Here is a 24,895-nt window from a genome sequence, read left to right on the forward strand (position 1 = left end):
AAAATAGAATTTAGGGGTATCATTTTTGCGTTATTGTTTAAAAACTTTAAAAATGTAAAAACATTTTCGATCCAAATTTGAATATATTTTGTAAAATATGTTCAAAAATAGGTAAAAAACTTGAAACAACCATTGAACAAACGAACTCGATTTACGACTACTTTTTTTCTAAATTGTGTCCTTATTAACTAGTAATCATATACGTGCCATATTTACTCTACGATTGTAAGAGTCAGATAACAATAAAATATAATCATAAAAAACAAGATTGAATACAGAATTAAAATTTCTAATTTCTCTCACACAATAAATCCATTATATTACATTTCTGAACGAGAATTTGTTCACAATGTCAATTGTGCAAAATTATAATACTAAGAACTTCGAGTTCTTAAAGTTTAGAATTCGCACAATGTTAGTTTATTGATGAAAAATTATGCATCGTCATGCCGATTTGGCTTAATTGCAATAGTTGGATATATTATGAAATAACTTTCCAAGATGTTTATTTGCTTATATTTCATTCAGAATTTTATAAAATATAGTTAGATGATTTAGAGAAATAATTTGTATATAGCAGATTTTAAAATGTAGCGCTGAAGATGGGTCAAATCAGGACCCGAAACGTTCGACAAAAAAGACATTTTTCTTCTCTAAAATCGTTTAATTAACTTCCCGAAGAAGTTTATTATATATTTTATTAAGTTTTCATCGAATGAGACCAAATTTGGAAAAAGTATGTGTGTGTGCGTGTACGTGAACACATTTTTTGCCGTAAATCGACACTTTCTCAAAAACGACTGGACCGATTTAAAAAATTTAGAAGCCATTCGATGTATCTCGATGAGGACTAGAGCTAATCAGTTTAGCACGACGATCAGCACAGCCGTTTCTTTATAAATAGCAGAAAAGTGAAAAATGTTTTGTCCACGTTTTAGCCCGCAATTCTGTTTGAAAAATTAAAGATTCAGATCAAAAGATATTGGTTGGGAATCGACCTGATTAGTCTTTGGTAAAGATCGGTCGGGCCGTTAAAAAAATTTATGTTTTTTTTTGACAATAGATACTATAGTCTTACTAAAATAGATCATACTAAAATATTACAGCCCTACGACTAGTCGTTTAATTTTGAAAATTCTTGAAAGTTTGCATTGGTATCGTTTTTTTTAGCATTTGTCAAAATTAGGCCTTTCATCGACGTTTGCTCAAAAACGTCTGAACCGATTTCATCCATTTGATGTATCTCAATGAGGACTATCGTTTGTCAGTTTTGTGCGACGATCTGCCGAGTCGTTTCTTTGAATTTGAAAATAGCGTTGAACTTTTTGTATATATATATATATATATATATATATATATCATAAAATACTTATAACTGATTACAAAAAGACACGAGGCATGTTGCAGTGTTATCATTATGTACTGATTACTTAAATAAATAAGAAAATTCAGTTTAAAAAAAAAATTCTTATTTGATTATACCTGTTTATATTAATTCGAAAAAAGGTTGGCAAAGTCTGTTTTTGGAGTACAATCCGTGGAAGCGTTCGTTCGAATCCAACTGGTCGCACATTGTAGTATATTACTACTCAAGTCGCCCAAACATTTATGTTTTCAGTCAGTGATCTTTTGGCATCCAAACACAAAACTATCCCATGTGACACAACCGGGAAAACTTTATCTTAAATAGATAATTATTATCTACCATAGATAAACGACAATTATCTAATGACGCCATGAAAATACGATACGTTGCGGTTTAAAAAAAATTAATAAAACGTGCTTTTTTGGGATTTTTAAAAAATTTACAAATTTTAAGTGAGTGAATATAAAAGTGACTTCAAAATGAGTATCATTGACATGAAGACTGAGAGTGTTCAGGATAATGATTTGAGTACTTTAATGAGATTGACAGGACGACACACTGTGGATATGGATTTTGAAAATTTAACGTACTCTGTTAGTGATAGGAAACAAGGTGAGATTTTATCTAATCAATATTTGGATAATTAGACACGTGGTTTAGTGAAAAAACGCCTTAATTGTTTTGATTTTCTCAGATTAAAGATTATTTTAAGTTTGAGACTGATAACAGATAATTTTTATCGTTATGTTGATTTTTAAGAAAATTCTAATCATATTAGGTTTATGCTAAAAATATTTTTCTATAAAATTCAGAGTTTTTTATGATTGACAACATCAACTAGTTAATTATATCATCATATCATTACATCAATAATAGTTAATTATTGACTTTCAGTAGGGTAAGTAATTGTAATCGTTCAAAAATCGAAATTGAAAATTTTAAAATTTCTTCACGTTTTGAAGGTTTCTGAACATTTTGGCATACCTCAGAAAAAATGAATGTGTGTATGTATGTATGGATACAATTTTTTGACCGATTTAAATGATTCAAAAAACAATACAAACAAAATAGAGATATGTGCTGATTAGTTTTTGGCAAAGGCATGTCGAGCCGTTTTGGAGATACCGAGCTAATTGTGCAAAAAGTGGCAGTTTTTGAGAGAACTAAGCATCCGATTTGAATTATACAAATTTTTGTTTGTGTTGACGAAACGATTGCTTTTGGGATTTTTTTTATTTTTTTTCGAAAAAAAAATTTTTTGAGTATCGAAAATAAATCCAATTTTAATTTTTACTATAGCTAAAGCTCACTTATATACTTCAAATAAATAATTTTAATTTTGCAATTCCGTTTATATGATCCTACAAATATTAGATAATGCCCTTGATTTTAAATTTGATTGATTAAATTTTGTGTATTTTCTTTGCCGTAAACATATATAAGGTACAGTATTTATAATAATCTATTTGAAAACATTTAATATTTTTCGATTATTTCAATATGATACGGGAAGTTCCAACAATTTGCTTTAAGGCACGATGCCATTAATCACTAGTTTCAATATTTTTCTTATGTGTTCATAAATCTATCGACTTTATAAACATTCAGTCATCTGTGATTAACTATGTGGTCTTGAAAAGGATAATTGCATAGTGGAAGTCCTTCAATTAAAAATAGCAAAAAGTATATGAACTGAATAATTAATAATAATATATAAACAAGCGTTAATATTATCAACTTCTATTCTATTATATTTATTAGTGGAAATTTACTTGAATTTAAATTGCAGGGATTAGAAAAATGTAAAAAATAATTGACAAAGTAATTTTTTGTCAATACAATATACATGAATTTTTGTTTCAATTTAAGAAAAATAATACGATCAAAATAATTTATTAAAAAATTAAAATCTTCTAGTTCATAACATTTGTGTCAATAACAAAACCTATAACATTGCAAATAAGTAATGATTTTGCAAAAATTAATTAATTTAAATATCAGATATAATTCAAGTTTATACTTAATTCATTAATTTTTCAAAAATTTATACATTTTTCACCTATTATTCGAAAACAAAGTGGTTGAATCGTGATTGATAAAATGACTTTAATTATTCTTTAGGATTTTAAAAAAAATTACAAAAGGCTAATGAAGTAATATTCCTTAAACAAAACTTAACCAGTTTATAACATTTAGACAAAAATATATAAATTATATATTTTTTTGGTATTTAATAATACTCTTTCATTGCATCAAATGCATATCTGCTTGCACTTTCGTTCTTTGACTTTTTCAACTTACAAAATTTATTTGATAAATTTCGTAAAAATATTTTTTTTTACTCATAATTTCGATTAAATTAGATGTGTTTACATAATTATTATTGAATCAAAAATAAAAGATATTTCGTAAACATCAATCACTTTATTTACAATAATACAAAACGAGTGATTGGACATACTATTTAATTGATATTAATATAATCATTGAAATTTTTAACAAAATATAATTTATTTGAATTTAATAATAAAAATCTGAGTTAATTGTTAAAGGTAATTGGTAAATTGGTCAAGAGATCTTGAAACTTGAATTATTAAACGATTTTCGATAGGATTTTCTACCTAATTCAACTGTTGATTCCACAAAATCTTCACATAACAACGACAAATATGTTTACATACGATTTTTTGAAAATATGCTAATTATGTACAATTAGAAAAAATTCTATTTGCAGAACAATTCTACCAAATCTATTGATCTATTGATTTTGCATTATCTGCTTCGTTGTTCATGATTTCTAATAACAAAATATTATTTTTTATCATTTTGCATAAAATTTGTGTCATTGTCATAACATTGAAATACATCAGACTCTATCTTAGAATTGATGACATCTGGGGCAAATTTGCTAATTTCACATAATGTGATGATTGAGATAATGATTATAAAATATTCAATGAATAATGATAGTATCAAATTCTTATAATTGTTTTGAACTTATGAATATTTGATGTCGACCTCTGAGTTATTGTTTGATTGCTTATTTATTTGCTGACATCGAGTTTCGAACAAAAATAGTTCACAAACAGAAAAAGCTTTATAAAACCATGCCAATAGTATTGAATCGAAGTATCTGTAAAAACGATAAAGGTACTTTTAAAAAATATGCAATATTTTTTTATTTTTTTTATTCTATAAATTACAACCTGTCTTTTCGAAAAAAAACTAACTAATTTTGAGATTGAAATGTGAAGTAGGTCTAAATGTGTAATCAAATCAAAAGATGTAAATACAACAGGAGTATAAAGAAAGTAAATAAAAAAATCAGTATATAAAAAAAGATTATTTCTCATATTTTTTATGATATAATACATGCAGAATAATGCATTGTAATTCTATGATAAATGAGTTGTAATTTTATTCTAAGAAAGCTAATAAAAAATATGAGTTTCTGATTGGCAAGCATAAAATAAAAGTATAAATTGTATAAATAATAGCTCTAAATATTGTTTATATATACACACATATATATATATATATATATATATATATATATTAATTAATTAATTAAATAAAAAAATTAAATTGAACTATTGAAACATAAAATTTTTAAGTTTAACGTTTTTAGAACTATATTCATCAAGAATGGCTATAAATTGAAGAGAGAAATAGTCTATTTTATTTTTTGGCATATATTCTTTCTTGATCTATTATTCTCTCTTTCTTGATCTATTATTCTGTATGAAGAAAAGTATGAAATTTTTTTTAAGAAAATTAACATTGTAAATAATATAAATATTTTTATAAACGCCTAAACTATTAGAGAAATATGTCTCAAATTATACAGAAAAATAAGAGTGGTCGACCATTAAGTTGCTCTCTTTAGAACAATAGAATTAAGTTAAGATGCATGCCAGTAAAATAGATTTTTGAACACTAGTTATGATTGTTGTTCAAATAAATAAATTAAAAAAATGCAAGAAATACATCTAGTGATGCAACTTTTTATAGTGAGGTTACTAGAAAAAATCAAAAATAGAAAAAATAAATAAATTCTTAAGGAATTTTGTTTTCATTTGTTTTCGTTTCGAATATAAAAAAAAATCGAAATATAAAAAAAATCTCATTTTTCAAAAAATCCCAATTTTTCAAAAAAGTCATTTTTTTAATTTTAAAAATTCTCCAAAAAATCATTTTTTTGCAAAGTTTTCAATCAATTTCAAAGGTTTTTCGAAAAAATTAAATTTTGGTACGGGAAGTTCCGGCAATTTACCTTAAGGCACGATGCCATGCACCACTAGTTTCATATTCGTATAAAATCATCTAGATCTATTATTTTCTACGACATCATAGCGGAGATGAGCAATTGACACGAAAGAAATGGGTCAGTGTACTCTCAACAATAGGTCGCAAAGTGCGAGAAAGTTTACAATCATAAATATCTCACCTCCATAAAGATTCTAATCTCGGCTAGTATTTTTTTAACACATTTTTTACACGGATAATTCAGGTTAAGACTACTGTAATGTAGAAGAATTTTGTTTTGTGTCAGAGAACGTATCGTTTACACATGTGAGAATTCGGTAATCGGAATTCATAATCGGATTAGCAAAATCTATTGATGTAGGTAAAAAATTACCTTAAAAATGACATTTTATAATTAATGTGATTTAATATAAAAGCTTACCTTACACTATTTTGATAATTTGCACCTTTTGTTTTATTAAAATTTTAATTTAAATATTAATCTAATGCAGCACTGTTTTATTATTATATTGCGTGCCTTCTGCCGATTTATTATGTGATACATTGTAGCAATGAATGTTTTTATTCGCACCAATTTGGTTTTTTTGAACATTAAAATTTTCTAACGATAAGCTGAGTCATCAAATGTGTGGCAAGTAAATAAGAAAGCAAAATTAATTAAAACCTCATCATATTTTTTATTCAGTGGTTTATTCCAAATATTCATTAGAATGAAATTTATACTATATTGTGACAGATTTAATGGTGAATATGTAACTCACTTAGAAATTACGGTTCGTGTGCATACTTTTTCATTTCAATTTCGGAATAAGCTTTGGAGGCGTTCATTAATCACGTGAGCACTGATCAAAATTAGCCCCTCCCCCTCCCTCACAAAACATCACGAGTATTTTTAGTTACGTGAAAAAACTGTGAAATTTTAGATTTATTTTAAAAATGTTTGATTTTTTTTTTAAAAAATTGTTAAAATACAAATTCATGTGATATCTTACTCTACCCCTCCCTCCCCCACGTGATATTTTGTGATCTTTTGTAAAACCCCCCTCCTCTTAAAAACCTCACATGATTAATGAACGTCCCCTTTAATTTTATTTAATTTGATTTACTCAAAAACCTTTCTTCATATAAACTCAAGTATTATATGTATACATAATGGATTATATGTCTGTATGGATATGTATGTATTATATTGTATGGAGTGAGTTTGAACCGCCGCTCTGGATAGCCTGATACCATGCAGTAGTGATATCAATTTTTATTTGAAAATATAGAACAAAAATATGTTTCCAATTGCAAATAGCTCATTTAAGGCACTGTGGTGTGAAATGGCAATAGAAAATCTTTATCACTATGTTACCCCTATTGTTATTGTTAATATATCTTATTACATATACTCTAACAAGCAATTTACGTTTGATTTGTTAATTTAAATTGAAATGTCATCAATTCTTTATCGCAGTCATCAATGTTCTAGTTTTAGTTTGTTTTTACATTTTTGCAACGATGTTTATACTTACAAATGATTCATATTTGATTAGAAATAAATGGAGCATCTCAATAATATGCCAAGGACGCTTTCCTTGGACAGAAAGATGATAGAAAGGAATTTTTTGTTTTTTAGACAAAAATGTAATCAATGCTAAAGCTTCAAGCTAGATTGACAAGAACATATTTTTGAATGGCTTTGCACTTTTATTTTCATTCACTAATCTAATATTATTTAAGATTCAAATCAAAAAATGTCTGAAGTCATAAAGAATGTGATTTCGATATGCATTTTATGGACAAGACACATCCAGTCTCAAAGCTTTCTTGTTTCAGTCAGAAAAATATGCATAAAATCTATATTAATATCCTGCTATATTTATATATACATATGTTAATTAATAATTAATTTATTAATATGATGCAGCAAAACAGAAGGAAATGTTTTCATAAATACGATCTGCAATCAATTTTCCTTACACGTGCTTTTGTCCATTGCCATTCTAGTTTTTTGCTGAATTGTCAACTTTTGATTAATCATGTATTAATTAATAATAACAGGTGCAAACGTGTTACGTCTTTAATAAATTGTTCGATTTTTTATACCTATTTAATTGTTTTCATCTTGATTATATTGTATTATTGAAATAATAGATTATTGTAATTTATTCTGTATAATGGAGATGATATGGTAAGCTATATTAGGATACATGTGTATAAAAATATATGTGCAGACTTAGATACATTTTTTTGGTATTAGCATTTTCTACTATTTAACAGTAGTTCTGTTTTCCTTGGACGACAACATTATATTCCAAAACTATATAAATTTGATGGTTGGTAATTAATTTACATAAATAATAAACAAAAACAATATCTTTAATTGTTTTAATATTGAAATTATATTATAATATAATTGGCATTATTATTATAATATTTACTTGTGTATAATCAAAAATTTTCCTCGAATGATTATAACAAAGTACTGCAATTTAAGTACAATAATGTTCGCTCCGGTGCAAGTTTTATAATGAAGAACTTTCACTCTTTTGAATCAAATTGGTTCCGTTGCATAATGTCGTGTTTCCGCAACCCGATATTCTTGCAAAATAATGATCCTTAAAAAATTAAAAAAAAAACACAGATTCAGGAGCTTTAAAGAAAAAAAAAATTAATAATCATATATTTAGTAAACTAAATAAGAAGTAGTATTTACCCGAAACTACATAAGGATTGTGCGGTTTTTTTCTCTTATGGATACTAAGTTTAAATATGACATGAAATTTCGGTTTCGATGCTTTGCTTTCATATGAGCATTTTTAACTCCCTGAAGAAGTTCATGTTTTCATAAAAAAATCCTATTCGTTAATTTTATGTTTTCTCGACGTTTCAAACCATTCTGAATCGAATGCGAACAAATTTGGAAAAAGTATTTGTGTGTATATGTATGCGAGTATGTGAATAGATTTTTTGCCGTAAATCGACGTTTTCACAAAAACGACTGGACCGATTTCAAAAATTTAAAAGTCATTGAGATACATCATCTCAATGAGAACTATCGTTTGTCAGTTCTGTGCAACGATCTGTCAATCCGTTTCTTTGTAATTTGAAAAAAGTGTCAAACTTTCTGTCCACATTTAAGCTCATACTACCGAATCTTACTGAAATCAATTTAGAACTTACTGAAATATTAGGGCCTTACGATAAGTAGTTTAATCCTAAAAATTCATCAAAGTTTGAGAAATTGAGTAGTTTTTTTTGGACGTATGCTAAAATTAAAATTAGACGATTTACTTGATATAACGATAGAGTACTTGGTCTAAATAAACATACTAAACCATTAAAGTCCTACGGAAACTGGTTCAATTATAAAAATTGTTGATTTTTGAAAATTTGCTTTTAGAAAATACTCTGTGTTCGTTCGTTTTCAATTATGTGTAATAAATCCACTCGGAATACTTTTAATCACTTATGAATTTTCATCATATACTTATTATTTTTTATTGATTAAGTCGATTGTTTAAACATATCGGGAAGTTCATGTAACTTGCCCAAGGCAAAATAACAATACCAACTAGTTTCAATTAATGTGTTTATAGTTACTAAAAATTTTGATTATATGTATATCTATCTAGCTTAGTTAATAATATAAATAAATTTGTATTTTATGTTTTATTGCACAATAATTATAATTAATTAGTATTCAAGTTGGAAAAACATCATAAAAAAACACATCATATAAATGTTGTATAATAAAGTTTGTACACAAATTTAAATATTATTTTATATCTTATTTATCATTATATTTTGTCTATAATTTTAATGATTGGTGATTTACTACTTCATTAACAATTGCAATCAATGGTAAAGGCAATGTTAAGTAATGTTAAGGTGAAGGAAGAACGATCGTAAAATGCAAACCAGTATCAAGAATGTGCCATGTGAACTTCGAGGACGGCGAAATGTTGTAATGATGTTGTTTTTGCATTTTAACATATTTGCAACACTTTCCAAGAGTACGCAATTTGTCTTTGGATGCAAATATCTTGTGGAAAAATTAATAAATTATACTGATTTCGGTTTTCACCTTGGAATAATTAAACCCTGCGCGTGTAATAGATTGTTTGAAATATCAAGATATTGAAATTTTGTTAATGATATTAAGAGAATATTTATTTCATAATTATCATTTTCATTTCAAATTTCATATGTTGGTATATAAATGAATATATATCTAATATACATCATTGCGACAATACGTTGTATAATTATTTTTGCTATCACCAATATGTTTGACATATAAACTATCAATGAAAATAAAGTGCCACTAAAATTTGGTAATGATTTTTTTTTAATTTAATATCCTCACTATACCAGTCTCTGGCCAGATCTTATCAAAATTATCAAGTTAGATGTAAGATCAAGAACAAATCAAGCTAAACATAGAAAAATAAATAAAAAATAATTAATAGAACTAAAAAGTTGAATTTTATATTATTGTGTTGTTAACGAATTAAATTTTAATTGCGGAAATAGACAAACTTTCAACTACATTTTTATTATTATACATTATCATATTTCACCACTAAAACCTTTTTTGCATATTTGAAGCATTCGTAAGTTGATAAATAAAACTATTCATCAGCGAGTTAATTTATTTTTATTAGTGCGAACAATGTCAACAACTCACTCTAATGTTACAGAAGCATTTTGAATCTTAATAATAAAGTTATTTTATATAATTAATTTATTGATTTTGTTTAATATAGATACATTTTTTAACTTCCCCTAGGATAATTTTTACATATTTTTACGTTTCAGAGGTTTCTAAACATTTCAATTTTGGCATAGCTAAAAAAATGGATGTGTGTGTTTGAGTGGAGACAATTTTATGTAGACTATTTCAGGCGTATTGATAAACCGATTTGAAAAAATCAAAAATGAATCGATTTTTATTGATAGGAAGATGTGCTGATTAGCTTTTGGTAATGGCAAATCCAGCCGTTTCGGAGATACTAAGCTAAATGTGCAAAAAATGCAGTTTTTGAGAGAAATAGCATCCGATATGAATGATTTAAAAAAAAAACTATTGGGGTGTATGGCATCGTGCCTTAAGGAAAATTGCTGGAACTTTCCGTACCGTTATTTTGCTAAAACAAGCAGAAAGTTCTTTGAATTATTTAAATCGGCCCCTTAGTTCTTTCAAAAACTGCCATTTTTTTCACATTTAGCTTCGTATCTTTGAAATGGCTGGGCCTACCTTTGCCAAAAACTAATAACCATTTTTCCCAATCATTACTAATTGAATGTTTTGTAGATCATTCAAATCGGATACTCCGTTCTCTCAAAAACTCAATTTCTATTTTCTGCACTCTTTGCTCTTTATCTCCGTAACTGCTGGCCCTGCCTTTGCCAAAAACTAATCAGCACATCTCCCTATTAATAGGAATCGAATGTTTTTTGAACCATTCGAATCGGTTGATCCGTGCAGATTAAAATTTGGATATCAATTCTAATTCCAGTTGAAGTTCTAAACATCGTTTATATACTTCAAATAAATAATTTTAACTTTGCAATTCAGTATATATAATTCTTATAAATATTTCCTTTATTTTAAATCCGATTGATTGAGTTTTGTTTAATCACTTATCATACAAACATGTATAAACGTCATCGTCCAATTCATGATTTCTTATATTTTGTCTATAAAATACGAATAATGAACAAAGTTACAGTACTTATGATAATCTATTTAAAAATTTAATATTCAATCAATATTTCATTACGGTACGGAAAGTTCTATCAACTTACCTCAAGGAAAGATGCCATACACCACTAGTTTTATAAATATATCAAACGGCGAAATCAAAATAATTAAATTTTATAAGTCATTGTGATATATTTTCGATCCACATTTTCTATCAGGGATCTAATATTGCTTGGTCGAAGATCTTCAATGAGACTATACCTCTATTTCCTAAAATCATATCAATGTATCTACATTTTTTTAGTAATAATAAGATTTTGGAATTCAAACAAATAATTTCTCCTTTTCTGTATGAACTTTTCATGATGAATTTTAATGATTTTTATTAAAATTGTTATTTTGCCACCAGGAAGACGAAATATTCTCAAAGGTGTAAGTGGAAGCTTTCGTGCTGGTGAAGTGACCGCAGTCCTTGGTCCTTCCGGAGCCGGAAAGACAACATTGGTCAATATTCTTAGTGGATTAATGTAAGAAATTTAGCAGTTTTATTAGTAACTTATATAAAAATTATTTAAGTAATTTAAATTGATATTTAATCAACAAAATCGTATTGCATTGAATAATTTTCTCTCTAATTATCATATCAACTTTTCTAACGAACTCCAAATGTCATTAATATTGTACATAGACTTTACTCCAACAAACCAATTTTACACATAATTCACATAATTATCTTCCGGAATAAAAAAAATCTTATTTAACATTTGACCTGATTTTTTTTTAAAACACTATCCGAATATAACGATTGAACTTTGTGTGGAATAAATAAGTATTCTTCAAGCGATCATGAATATTCATGATACCGCCCGCGGTTAATTTATTTTTTCAATTCAATTAATAATTCGATTTACAATCATTATTGTACGTCAAATGAATCGGAAATTGCATATTTGATTTGTTATTGTTTGTTGGAAATAAGCTAAATTTATTTTGTCCAGGGGAGAAAAACTAACAAGTAAAAGCAGAAAGATGTAGTAAAGTAGTAATCAGTGAAATTCCCAATTAATTACTTAGTATAGAAATAAGTTTATTAGCTATTTTTTTAAAATTTGTTATTTGTCCCTTTTTACCTCATAGGCTAGGTTGAAAGGGTAAACCAGATGGTAAACAGATTCAATGCTTTATCTTTAATTTTGAAGAGTTTTAACGATATTTACCAATGCGAAATAAAAATTTCATAAGTACATTTTTGCAAAAATTACACTATTATTTTTAAATTATATATTTAAAATTTCATATCGCAATAAATAGAAAAATTAACTCCAAATTTTAGATAGGATTTTAAAATCAAGATAAAATTTAACAATCCATGTAGATTGCAATAAAATTCAACGGTCCAATTATTTTATTATTCTGCAATAAATATAAATAGAGAATTTATGAAGAAATTAGCATCTTAAACTAATAAAACTAAGTTAATGTTGCATACTATAGAAATAAAAGTCATAACCTTAAATTATGAGGTACGAAATGGTCATAAATATTTAATTTAAATATCCAGCTACTGTAAATAATTAATTAACAGTTTGAAATAATAAAAAATTCAAATGTAATAAAAAATTAAGTGTTCCATATTTAATTAAACAAAATTTGACATTTTGATCTGCATTTACCACACGCATTTATTTTGATTATTTTATTGTTTTGCAGTCGACATAAACTTGTTTACAAATTATCAACAATTTTATATATTTGCATTTATATATAAGGTACACAGATTTGGAACTCGTTTTAGAACATAAAAAGATTTGATCACATCGTAAATCACGAACTTGTTAGACATCATTTTTTTCAATTTTATAGCTTATTTGAACATTATTGGCAATGAACTTCGTTTTAACCAGAAATAATAGGTAATAATAAATAATGATTCAGGATGTATACTTAAAAGCAAAATAGATATTGTCTGCGTTGTAAAAGAGTTTATGTTTATCTTTATAGATGGATATAAAAATGAGATGAATATATAAGATACAAGGTTTTTATTGGAATGTGATTTCTGATAATTTCAATAAATTATTTTAAAGACTTTCAATTGATCTTTGTTCTTGAACGACCTATTCAATTTTTATGTATTGACTTCGAACTACATGCTCCCAGTAAATACTCAATATAACAGGAAAATGAATGATTTCCGTAGAAGAAAATAAAATTTGAAAACTTAAAAAAAAATTCTCATTTATTTCTGAATCGATTTCTTTGATAGATAGGGAATCAAATCATCTAAATTCTAAATCAAAGAAATGTATACAGAAAGTAGTGGTCCTTGTTTACTGACTTTTTAAAATATATATTTTAAAATTAAATATTTTTAAAGGAAATTAAAATTCAAATTTCCTAATATTTTTTTTTAAGGCAAAATCAATGCAAATTATTCGTTTTTGCGTCAATTTTCTTGACAAAAATTCGAAATTATTTAGAAAGAAATGCTTATTGTTCACTAATAATACTTCTAAATTTTATTTAATAGTAGATATCCTCGAAGGAAATTAATAGATCACTCTTTTCTGCATTTTTGTTGATAAAAATTCAAATTATCTAAATTAAGGAAATCGACTCAAAATAGAATAACCTTGTCAGTGACTTATAAGATTAAAACGATTAAAAATTTCAAATTTTTTAAGCTGGAGTATGTGACTCAAACTCAAAACATGAAAAATTGTATGGAATTCTATAATAAACTATATATTATATTCTTTTTTTTTTAATCTGGTGCATTATCTGCAACTTATTTATATTATTATTTACATTTTCTTCTAAAATATACAGATAAATTTCTAATGATCCTCATTTCTTTTCCTAGTACATCAGGATCAACAGGATGCATCCGAACAAACGGAGTCGCAAGGGAAATGAAACGTTTCCGGAAAATGTCCAGTTACATAATGCAGGACGATCTGTTACAGCCACGACTCACAGTTCGAGAATCTATGGAAATAGCAGTCGAACTGAAACTTGGACATTCAGTGGATGAAAAAGACAAAGCGGCTGTGGTGAGTCTCTTGAGAAATTCCGAATTCTTCGCCGGTTCGACATTTGTCAGAAATGTTACCCGACGCAAAAACCGCAATGGGCAATTCTTAAAAAGTAATTTGATACTAACACGATTTTGAAATATTATTGTGTGTCTGTTGGCAAATCAATCATATCTCATAAGAAAAATGTAGTAAAATTTTAGTATTGGAAAATTAATTAAATCTAGGTCAGCGATCAGAACTATAGCAACTAACAATAACTTTTCTTTCGAATTGAAGTATATTTTATTTTCTTATTTGTAATCATATTATTGATATTTTGTAGCCCCGAAAAGCTATTTTCACATTTATAATTAGATCTATATCCGAGACAGGATTTGAACTGGAACTTCGTGCTTTTAAAGCCAAGGCTCTTATATGTAGTAGTCACTAAGAAGATTGAAAAAATAATAGACTTTTTAATAAAAATATAAATAATCTTATAATATATAAGAATTCCATATCATTCACTGCCTTACAATCTAATACAAATGTTCCAATGTGTTCAAAAACTTTTTTTTATATTTTTAAAGAACTAATATGTTTAAGTTTCTTTATTAAAAATTCACTCCTCATCAATATTTTCATAAACCTGATCTTAAATAAAAATGTCTTAAATAATTGATCTATTTAATCTGATTTAAGTGTTGTATATAATTGGAATATTCAATAATAGTATTTTATATAATTAAATTATCAAATTTCTGAATCAATTATTGCAAGGCGATTGGAAAGTTCTTTTCATTGATCTTTTTCACCCAAACTTCAATGTGAATTCAGCAATAGTTTTGCACAATTTTAGGTGCTATTCACACAAAAACAAATTTACGAAATTCTTTTTGTATTGATATCAAGTTCGTTTTTTTTTAATACGCTCTTGACATTCCAAGTGAACTTTGGTTAGTATTATCGGACAAAATCGTTAAAATGCTAATAGAAATACATGAAACTATATCATTCTTTTGAATAGTTTTATATTTATAAAACTACTATCATTCAAATATATAGAACCGCATAGACTAAATTTAATTGGTCGTATAATATAAGTAGTTTTTTATGTTGTTTATATTTGTCAAAGATGGTGTGTTGATTCTAAATTCTCATAACTGAAATTCTTTATTTGGGTTTGGTTTGCTCATATGCACATTTCCAACCTGTTTGCAAATTAAACAATGATTTCGGAGACCTGTTTCTGAACAAAATACGCGTGGCCGGAAAGATTATGAATCATAAAAATAAATATTTATCACTAGTCAAAATCTCATTATGACAGCATCTAACTTAATTCATTTAAATTAAATAGCAATATTTTTTGTTCGGTGATTGATGAACTATTTTGGCTATTGAAAACATTGAAAAAATGCAAAACGTGTCTGAATATTGGATGAAAGGAAATTTCCAAAGTCTTCGAATAAACAATTGAGCTTTTTATACATTTACATAACGTTTTAGGAAAATATTTGGCCTTCGTAAATCTATAATTTAAAATAGAGGAAGAGGAACAAGTATATATATATACACACACACACACACATATATATATATATATATATATATATATATATATATATATATATATATATATATATAAACATTAATATATACATATACAAACAATATACTTCATCAAAATTTCAAAAGTAATGATATTAAAATTTATAGCCAAAAATCAATTTATAGTTTATTATATATTTATAGTTACATATTTATAGGAACAATAATACATTTTTACTTTCTGAAAATCACCAATAATAAAATTTGTAGTATAATTTCGGATTAACTAAGAAAATTACCTGATTAATTAACTTCCCGAAGGAGAAGTTTATGTTTTCATCAAAAAATCCGATTCGCTAATTTTATGTTTTCTCGACGTTTCAAGCCATCCCGAATCGAATGAGACCAAATTTGGAAAAAGTATGTGTGTGTGTGTGTGTGTGTGTTTGTATGTGAACAGATTTATTGCCGTAAATCGACGTTTTCTCGAAAACTGCTGGGCCGATTTAAAAAATTTAAAAACCATTCGATGTATCTCGACGAGGACTATCATTTGTCAGTTTCGATCGGCCAAGACGTTTCTTTATAAATAGCAGAAAAGTGAAATTTTTTTCATCCACGTTTTAGCCCGCAAATCTGAACCGATTATGAAAATTCAAAAACCGTTTTTTGGCATTTGTCTAAATTAGACCTTTCATCGACGTTTTCTCAAAAGCGCCTGAACTGATTTCAGAAATTTAAAAGCCATTTGATATATTTCGATGAGGACTATCGTTTGTCAGTTTTGTGCTGCGATCTGCCAAGCCGTTTCTTTGTAATTTGAAAAAAAGTGTTAAACTTTTCGTTCACATTTAAGCTCATCCTACCGAACCGATTTTAAAAACTGTTCGAAAGATATTAGTTGGGAATGGTACTGATTAGTTTTAGGTGAAAATCTACCGAGCCGTTTTCTTGTAATTAACTGTTGAAAAAAAAAATTAAGCCAATTTTTATGGAATTTTTTAGCGATATATATCATGGTCGTATAGAACTTACTTAGCCTTACGACAAGTAGTTTAATTTTAAAAATTCATCAAAGTTTGAGAAAATGAGTAGTTTTTTTGACGTTAGCTAAAATTAAAATTAGACAATTTACTTGGTATAACAATATAGTACTTGGTCTTAATAAACATACTAAACCTGAATTAAAATCCTACGGAAACTGGTTCAAATATAATAATTGTTGATTTTTGAAAAGTTGCTTTTTGAAAATACTCCGAATTAACGTGTTCGTTCGTTTTCAATTATGTGTAATAAATCCACTCATAAATTAATTTATTTTTTATTGTTTAAGTTGATTATTTACACATATCAGGAAGTTCATGTAACTTGCCTCAAGGCTAAATACCAATACCAACTAGTTTAAATTAACTTAGCTGATGTTTAAATTGTAAATAGAATGAATATCTAAAATTATAAATAGTGATTGAATATGAATTTTTAAATTGTAGGGATATCTCAAAATTACAGTTTTTAAATTGTTTATATATATATTACATTTTCAGGACAGTTTTTCCAAAATAATGAATAAAATTTACTGAACACAGCACAAGTGCAAATATCGTATATCTTTATTTGTTTATTTATATCTTTTTATATGTCCTTTTGTCTTAATATCATATTATCTTGTTCGCGACAGGTGCACGAGGTGACATCGTCCTTGGGCTTGAAATCTTGCATGAACACCAGGTCTGAAAATTTATCGGGCGGGCAGAGGAAAAGATTGTCCGTGGCCTTAGAGTTGGTCAGCAACCCGCCTGTTATATTCTTAGACGAACCAACGACGTAAGTAGAAACGAACGTAGATTATTTTATTTATTAACATCCCGAAGGAGAAGTTTATGTTTTCATCAAAAAATCCGATTCGCTAATTTCTTGTTTTCTCGACGTTTCAAGTCATTCTGAATCGAATAAGACCAAATTTGAAAAACGTATGTGTGTGTGTGTGTGAACAAATTGTTTGCCGTAAATCGACGTTTTCTCAAAAACGGCTGGACCGATTTCAAAAATTTAAAAGCCATTCGATGTATCTCGATGAGGACTAGCGTTTAAATTTGCTCGACGATCAGCCAAGCCGTTTCTTTGTAAATCGCAGAAATGTGAAAAATTTTTCGTCTACGTTTTAGCTCGCAATTCTGAATCGATTTTGAAAATTCAAAGTGTTCGAAAGATATTGGTTTAAAATCGTGCTGAATAGTTTTTGCTAAAGATCGGCCTGGCCGTTTTCTTGTAATAAAGTATTAAAAAATTTTTTTCGACGATTTTTATGTTTTTTTTTAGTAGTCATAGTCTTATAGATCATACTAAAATATTACGGCCCTACGACAAGTCGTTTCATTTTAAACATTCTTCAAAGTTTGTAAAAATTAGTATCGTGTTTTGCCATTTGTCAAAATTTGACCTTTCATCGACGTTTGCTCAAAAACGCTTGAACCGATTTCAGAAATTTAAAAGCCATTTGATGTATCTCAATCAGGATTATTGTTTGTCAATTTTGTGCGACGATCAGCCAAGCCGTTTTTTTGTAATTTGAAAAAAAAGTGTTAAACTTTTCATCCACATTTAAGCTCATACTACCGAATCGATTTTAAAAAATCAAAAACTGTTCGAAAGATATCAGTTGGGATTGATACTGATTAGTTTTAGGTGAAAATCTACCGAGCCGTTTGTTTGTAATTCGTTGTTGAAAAAAAAATTAAGCAGATTTTATGGCACTTTTTTTGGTGATATATATCATGGTCTTCTAGAACTTACTGAAATATTACGGCCCTAAACAAGTAGTTTAATTTTAAAAAATCATCGGGTTTGAGAAAATGAGTAGTTTTTCTGACGTTTGTTAAAATTAAAATCACACAATTTACTTGGTATAACGATAGAGTACTCTTAATGAATATACTCAACCATTAAAGTTCTACGGAAACTGGTTCAAATATGAAAAATATTGATTTTTGAAAATTAGCTTTTAGAATATACTTTAAGTTAACGTGTTCGTTCGTTTTCAATTATGTGTAATAAATCCACTCCGAATACTTTTAATCACTCTTACATTAATTTATTTTGTATTGATTAAGTCGATTATTTACATACATACTTATATATATATATATATATATATTTATTTATATATATATATAAGTTCATGTAACTTGCCTCAAAGCAAAATACCAATACCAAGTAGGTGAATTTTTTTTAACGAGAAAATCTATTGAAGAATAAGAGGATGATATAAGCTTTTTTACATATTTAAAGCAATATAATATATTTATTTATGCTAAAATGTAGTTTGTTTAAATTTTCAATTATTTATTTAGCTCATAGTCATTCATAATTATTTATTTGTGACGTTACTTTTGCACATAAAGAACAATTGAAATAGTCTACTTTACGGTAATTAACGTAAAGCACTATTTTCCATGGAAATTTACGAGGCATCTCTAACGCAATATTCTAATTGTCTTTTGTCTCATTTATATAAAATTACACACTTACGTTAATTCTTTGACAACTTTATTACGAGATTTGCTATTTTACCGGTTTTATTTACAAATCCAATTAACATGCCATTTAATTTTGTTTTTTATCCACGAACAACGCGTAATAAGGCATAATTACTTTATTGCATAATTGGATAATGTTAATTATTGCATTTGAAACCAATAATTCTAATACATATAAAAGATGGAATTACTGAAAAACCATGCTCCATTCAGTAATTTTTATTTGTTGCATAATTAATTAAGGAATAGGATGTGGTATCAAGAGGTGATATCATATTTTGACATTCATAAAAACATCGAATAAAAACTTATTGATTTTGGATGTGGAAATATACTTTGTTTTTATTTCTGAATTAATATTCATCTTATATTAATTCTAATATATATGCATTCACCTTGAATTTGCGGATGTGGGAATGCAACAATTCGAAAGGACATCCTTGCTTTATTTTATTAACAAATTAATTAAATTAAAATGCATAGACCTCTTATTGATAGTTTAATTTGTTGTCAATTTCATTTCCATTACAAATTAATTAATTAAAACTAAATACTTGTCATATATATTTTAAAATCGCCTTCAATGCAAACAACTATAATTACATTTTGTTACTGTTAATTTCTTTAAAAAAATCTAATAAAAGATTTTATAGCTTGATTATTATAATCCGTAATTTTTTCTTGCACTAACCAAGTTAGTTTTTTTACCAAGTTTTAGTGACAAAATTAATTATTTTATATAATTATAATATTTACTTATATATACCTGTTATATTTTATTATAATAAACTCTCTACCTTTGTCATTCATATATTTTCAATAAAATAAAGTTTGATTTGAGTTTGAATAAAGTTTATTTTGAGGAATTTATATACTAAAATTAAATGGTATTGGTATTTTGCCTTGAGGCAAGTTTCATGAACTTCCCGATATGTGTAGATAATCGACTTAATCAATAAAAAATAAATTAATTTAAAAGTGATTATAAATTTTCCGTGTGCATTTATTAGACATAATTGAAAAGGAACGAACACGTTAACTCAGAGCATTTTCTAGACGGAAATTTTCACAAATCAATAATTTTTATAGTTGAACCAGTTTCCGTAGGACTTGAATGGTTTAGTATGTTCATTATGACCAAGTACTCTATCGTTTTATCAAGTAAATTGTCTAATTTTAATTTTAACAAACGTCAAAAAAACTACTTATTTTCTCAAACTTTGATGAATTTTAAAAATCAAACTACTTGTTGTAAGGCCGTAATATTTCAGTAAGTTCTATAATACTATGATATATATCGCCAAAAAAAGTTCCACAAAATTCGGCCTAAATTTATTTTTCAACAGTTAATTACAAGAAAACGGCTCGGTAGATTTTCACCTAAAACTAATCAGTATCACTCCCAACTAATATCTTTCGAACAGTTTTTGTAGTATGAGTTTAAATGTGGGCGAAAAGTTTAACACTTTTTTTCAAATTACAAAGAAAAGATAATTCATATCAAAATACATTGATTGGCTTTTAAATTTTTGAAATCGGTTCAGGCGCTTTTGTCAAACATCAATTTACGGCAAAAAATCTGCTCACACATACTTTTTCCAAATTTGGTCTCATTCGATTCAGAATGGCTTGAAACGTCGAGAAAACATAATATTAGCGAATCGAATTTTTTGATGAAAACATAAACTTCTCCTTCGGGAAGTTAATAAGGTACACCAGAAATGCGTTACAAAAATATCCATCAATCCATGAATGAATGAAATCAGATATTTAAATATTCGTTTCGAAAAAAAAAATAAACTAAACGAGAAGATACTCTAAAAATTTGTTAAAAAAAATCCATAAGTTAATTATATGCTGAAATTAGATATCCAAAATTAAAAAAAATATAATATATACTTAAATTAGGTACCCCAAAAATGTGTCAGAGAAAATTTATATGTATAGTATTTAATTAACTGAATTTTTATACTCTTCTAAGTTAAAATATGTTATGATTACGATCATATTTGCTTAGTTGCTATCATTTATGGGACAACCTCATTTGTTTAATATTTATCGTCAGAATGCATATTTCAAACTATTTGCAATAATTAATTCTCTAATCTCAAATAATTACCAAATAATGAAACTCTGAATAATTTTGATAAATTCTTGTATCCTTTATAGTGGTTTAGACATAGTAGCCATCAAAAATATGGTGAACCTACTGCGCATGCTGGCTGGCCAGGGCCGGACAATTATTTGCACCATACATCAGCCCACCGCTTCCCTTTTGAGCTTTTTCAACCGTCTATATGTGGTAGCAGACGGTTACTGTGTGTATCAAGGATCTCCCTCAAGATTGGTGCCCTTTATGAGCAATGTTAACCTCCAATGTCCTATCACTCACAATCCTGCAGATTTCGGTAAATTAGAAAAGATAGATTATTCATGAAATTCATACTATCATTTTCAATTATTTTACTCTATGGCATTTCTACAATGCAAATTGAATATTGGTAATTTTGTAACTGCCTGTTTAATAGCCAATATGATGATAAACTAGTGGGGTGTATGTCATCGTGCCTTAAGGCAAATTGCTGGAACTTCCCGTACCGTAACGAAATGTTCGAGGAATACTGAATGTTTTCAAATAGATTATTATAAATATTGTAACATTGTCTAATATTTATAAGAATTATATAAACTGAATTGCAAAGTTAAAACTATTTGTTTAAAGTATATTAGAACTTTAGTCAGAATTAAAAATAAAATCTGAAATGTTTTCGATATACAAAAAAAAACTAAAAAAAAAAAATGATACAATTTTTTTTCCAAAATCAATTATTTTGTTAAAACAAGCTGAAAGTTCTTTGAATCATTTAAATTGGACGCTTAGTTCTTTCAAAAACTGCCATTTTTTGCACATTTAGCTCTGTATCTTCGAAATGGCTGGGCCTGCCATTGCCAAAAATAAATAATCACTTTTCCCAATCATTACTAATTGAATGTTTTTTAGATCATTCAAATCGGATGCTCCGTTCACTCAAAAACTCGATTCAAATCGGTTGATCCGTGCGCACGAAAACGTGGACAAAAAATTGTATCCATACATGCATACATACACACACATTAATTTTTTTCTGAGGTATGCCAAAATGTTCAGAAACCTTCAAAACGTCGAGAAATGTAAAAATTTTCAATTTCGATTTTCGGCCCATTACAATAACTTACCCTACGGGAAGTTAATAAAAACCAAATAAAAATTTTTTCGTAATAAATTGTTTTACAATTATAATCATTATGGTTTAAATCAACCTTTTTATAAATTTTTATAAAATGTCAATTTTTATTGATTAAGTCGATTATTTACACATATCTATAAATTCGTGCAACTTATCTAAAGGCCACTTTGATTTAGGGTTTTTGTTAATTAATGGGACTAGGATTTATAGATATTCTTCTTTTATATAAACATATATGATATTTTATAAAAACTCTAATAAAATAATTTTGTTTTAAAAGTTGGTTTCAAATTTATTTCAAGTTTTAATTTTAATGAATTTTACAAGGTTTTTAAAATTTGATTAATCGTGCATTTTAATTATTACAGTAATCGAAGTTCTTCATTTGGACAAGGAAAACATCAAAACTATGTCTCGAGCTATTGCAAACGGAAAACAATCAGAAATTGAACATAATGATAATTCCATTGAAGTTTCAGACATGATTTCAAGATCAAATAAAACAGAAAACTTTGAAATAGATTTTTATTCGACATTTAATACCCAATTTAGAGTTCTTCTCAAGAGACGATTGATACAGATCTCTAGAAATACTGTGAGTATAAAATTAATATTATTATATAAATTATTTTATTTGTTTTGTTGACTTCATTTTTAATTAATTTTGCAGACGTCGCTGTGGATCCAACTAATCCATCATATTATATCGGCCGTTCTAATCGGTGGAATATTTTTCGATATCGGCCAAGATGCTAATATGATATTTGTTAATTTCAAATTTTATATATGTGTTATGGTATTTTATCTTTACACATACATTATGGTACCAGTTTTATTATGTAAGTAATAAATATTTCAATTGCAGAATTTAATACATAATGGTATTAAATAAAATAATTGGTTTTCAGTTCCAATGGAAATAAAATTGCTCAAACGTGAATATTTCAATCGTTGGTACGGTTTGAAATCCTTTTATGCATCTCTATCTGTTGCCACTTTACCAACCTTGGTAATTAGAATTTATTATATATGTTAAATATAATGCTATATAACAAATAATTCATTTGTTTTTTTTCTGCAGATACCAATGACTGCTCTATTTGCAGCTATAACTTATTTCATGACAAACCAACCGATAGAAGTTAGTAGATTTGGCTGGTTCTTTGCGTTTTGTCTCCTGATTAGCATTTGCTCCGAAAGCATTGGTTTGACCGTTGGATCAATATTCAAAATAACGGTAAAGTATCTACGACGTTAATTAAATTAAAAATAAAATAAAAATACGACGTTTATTTTTTCAATATTGGGTTGCTCGATCAATAATATTTATCACTTTGCAAAGATTTTGAGGAGCATTATTCTGGATACTTGCCATTATTATTTTTATTTTAATTTTTTATTTTTATGAAATTTGAGGTATTGCAAACGTCTGACAAGTAAGAATATTCTTACTCGAAGAAATTATACTATTGCAACTAAAATTGCATCTTGGTTATTAAGATGGTGACAATGATCATTCAATAAACAGATGCTTAAAAGTAATTTGTTTGATTTACGAATCTGTGAAGATATGAAAAAACAATACTGTCAGCGGAAAGATTTTTAAAGTGTTTTAATAGGTACTCACTTTGATTAATGTTCTATTTAAGAAGTGGTTCTTTCGTAACATTGCAATCTATCTACGATCTTAACGAGCATTTCTAAAAATGGAGTTATCGGTGTATTTAATATGTTCATATGTAAAATAATTATATTATTCTTGTCTATTTCTAGAATGGCTCCATAGTTGCACCATCGACCGTAGCACCTTTGCTAGCCCTGTGCGTCTACGGCATGGGCTACGGACAAGCAGTGGGCCCCCTGATGACCACGATAATGAACATGTCATTCTTAAGATTTGCCATCGTCGGACTAACAACAAATGTTTACAATGACAGACCTATATTATCTTGTTCAAACAACGCTGATTATTGCCATTATCGAAACCCAAAATTGTTTTTAAGAGACCTTGGAATGGAGCAAAGTGTTTTCTATGTTCAAGTCATAGGACTAGCTTCATTTGCAGTATTTTTCAAAATAATTGCGTTTTCGGCATTGAGATTTAGATTGACAACTGAATTTTCTAATAAGATTTTAAATTATATAGCAAAAGTACTTAGACGAAAGTAAAAAGCGAGACATGACCTCATATAGCTTGATTTTGTGTTTAGGATTTTTTTATGAACGTTTGGAGTTGGATG

At 27.2% G+C, this 24,895-nt stretch overlaps 1 protein-coding gene across 1 annotated transcript; it reads left to right on the forward strand.

Moving 5' to 3' along the window:
- Positions 1-1,882: 1,882 nt before the first annotated feature.
- On the forward strand, positions 1,883-24,826 carry LOC113375227 (ATP-binding cassette sub-family G member 1-like). Its single transcript, XM_026615173.1, has 10 exons — positions 1,883-1,978; positions 11,734-11,851; positions 14,188-14,377; positions 17,571-17,716; positions 21,598-21,836; positions 23,024-23,250; positions 23,326-23,494; positions 23,564-23,664; positions 23,737-23,892; positions 24,429-24,826. Exons 1-10 carry the CDS (start codon positions 1,903-1,905, stop codon positions 24,822-24,824), a joined length of 1,818 nt encoding a protein of 605 aa, XP_026470958.1. The 5' UTR covers positions 1,883-1,902; the 3' UTR covers positions 24,825-24,826.
- The last annotated feature ends 69 nt before the right edge of the window (positions 24,827-24,895 follow it).

This window comes from Ctenocephalides felis, unplaced genomic scaffold (assembly GCF_003426905.1).
Source record: "Ctenocephalides felis isolate EL2017-DRISC unplaced genomic scaffold, ASM342690v1 CF-g0.4_SCAFFOLD_00845, whole genome shotgun sequence".
NCBI classification, from domain to species: Eukaryota; Metazoa; Arthropoda; class Insecta; order Siphonaptera; family Pulicidae; genus Ctenocephalides; species Ctenocephalides felis.

What these genes read in the sequence shown, in the direction of transcription:
- LOC113375227 (XM_026615173.1), top strand. Translation starts at nt 1,903, where the DNA reads ATGAGATTGACAGGACGACACACTGTGGATATGGATTTTGAAAATTTA. An exon ending in TACAGATCTCTAGAAATACT is followed by an intron (nt 23,251 to 23,325) that starts GTGAGTATAAAA and finishes TTAATTTTGCAG; the next exon opens with ACGTCGCTGTGGATCCAACT. An exon ending in TTGCCACTTTACCAACCTTG is followed by an intron (nt 23,665 to 23,736) that starts GTAATTAGAATT and finishes TTTTTTCTGCAG; the next exon opens with ATACCAATGACTGCTCTATT.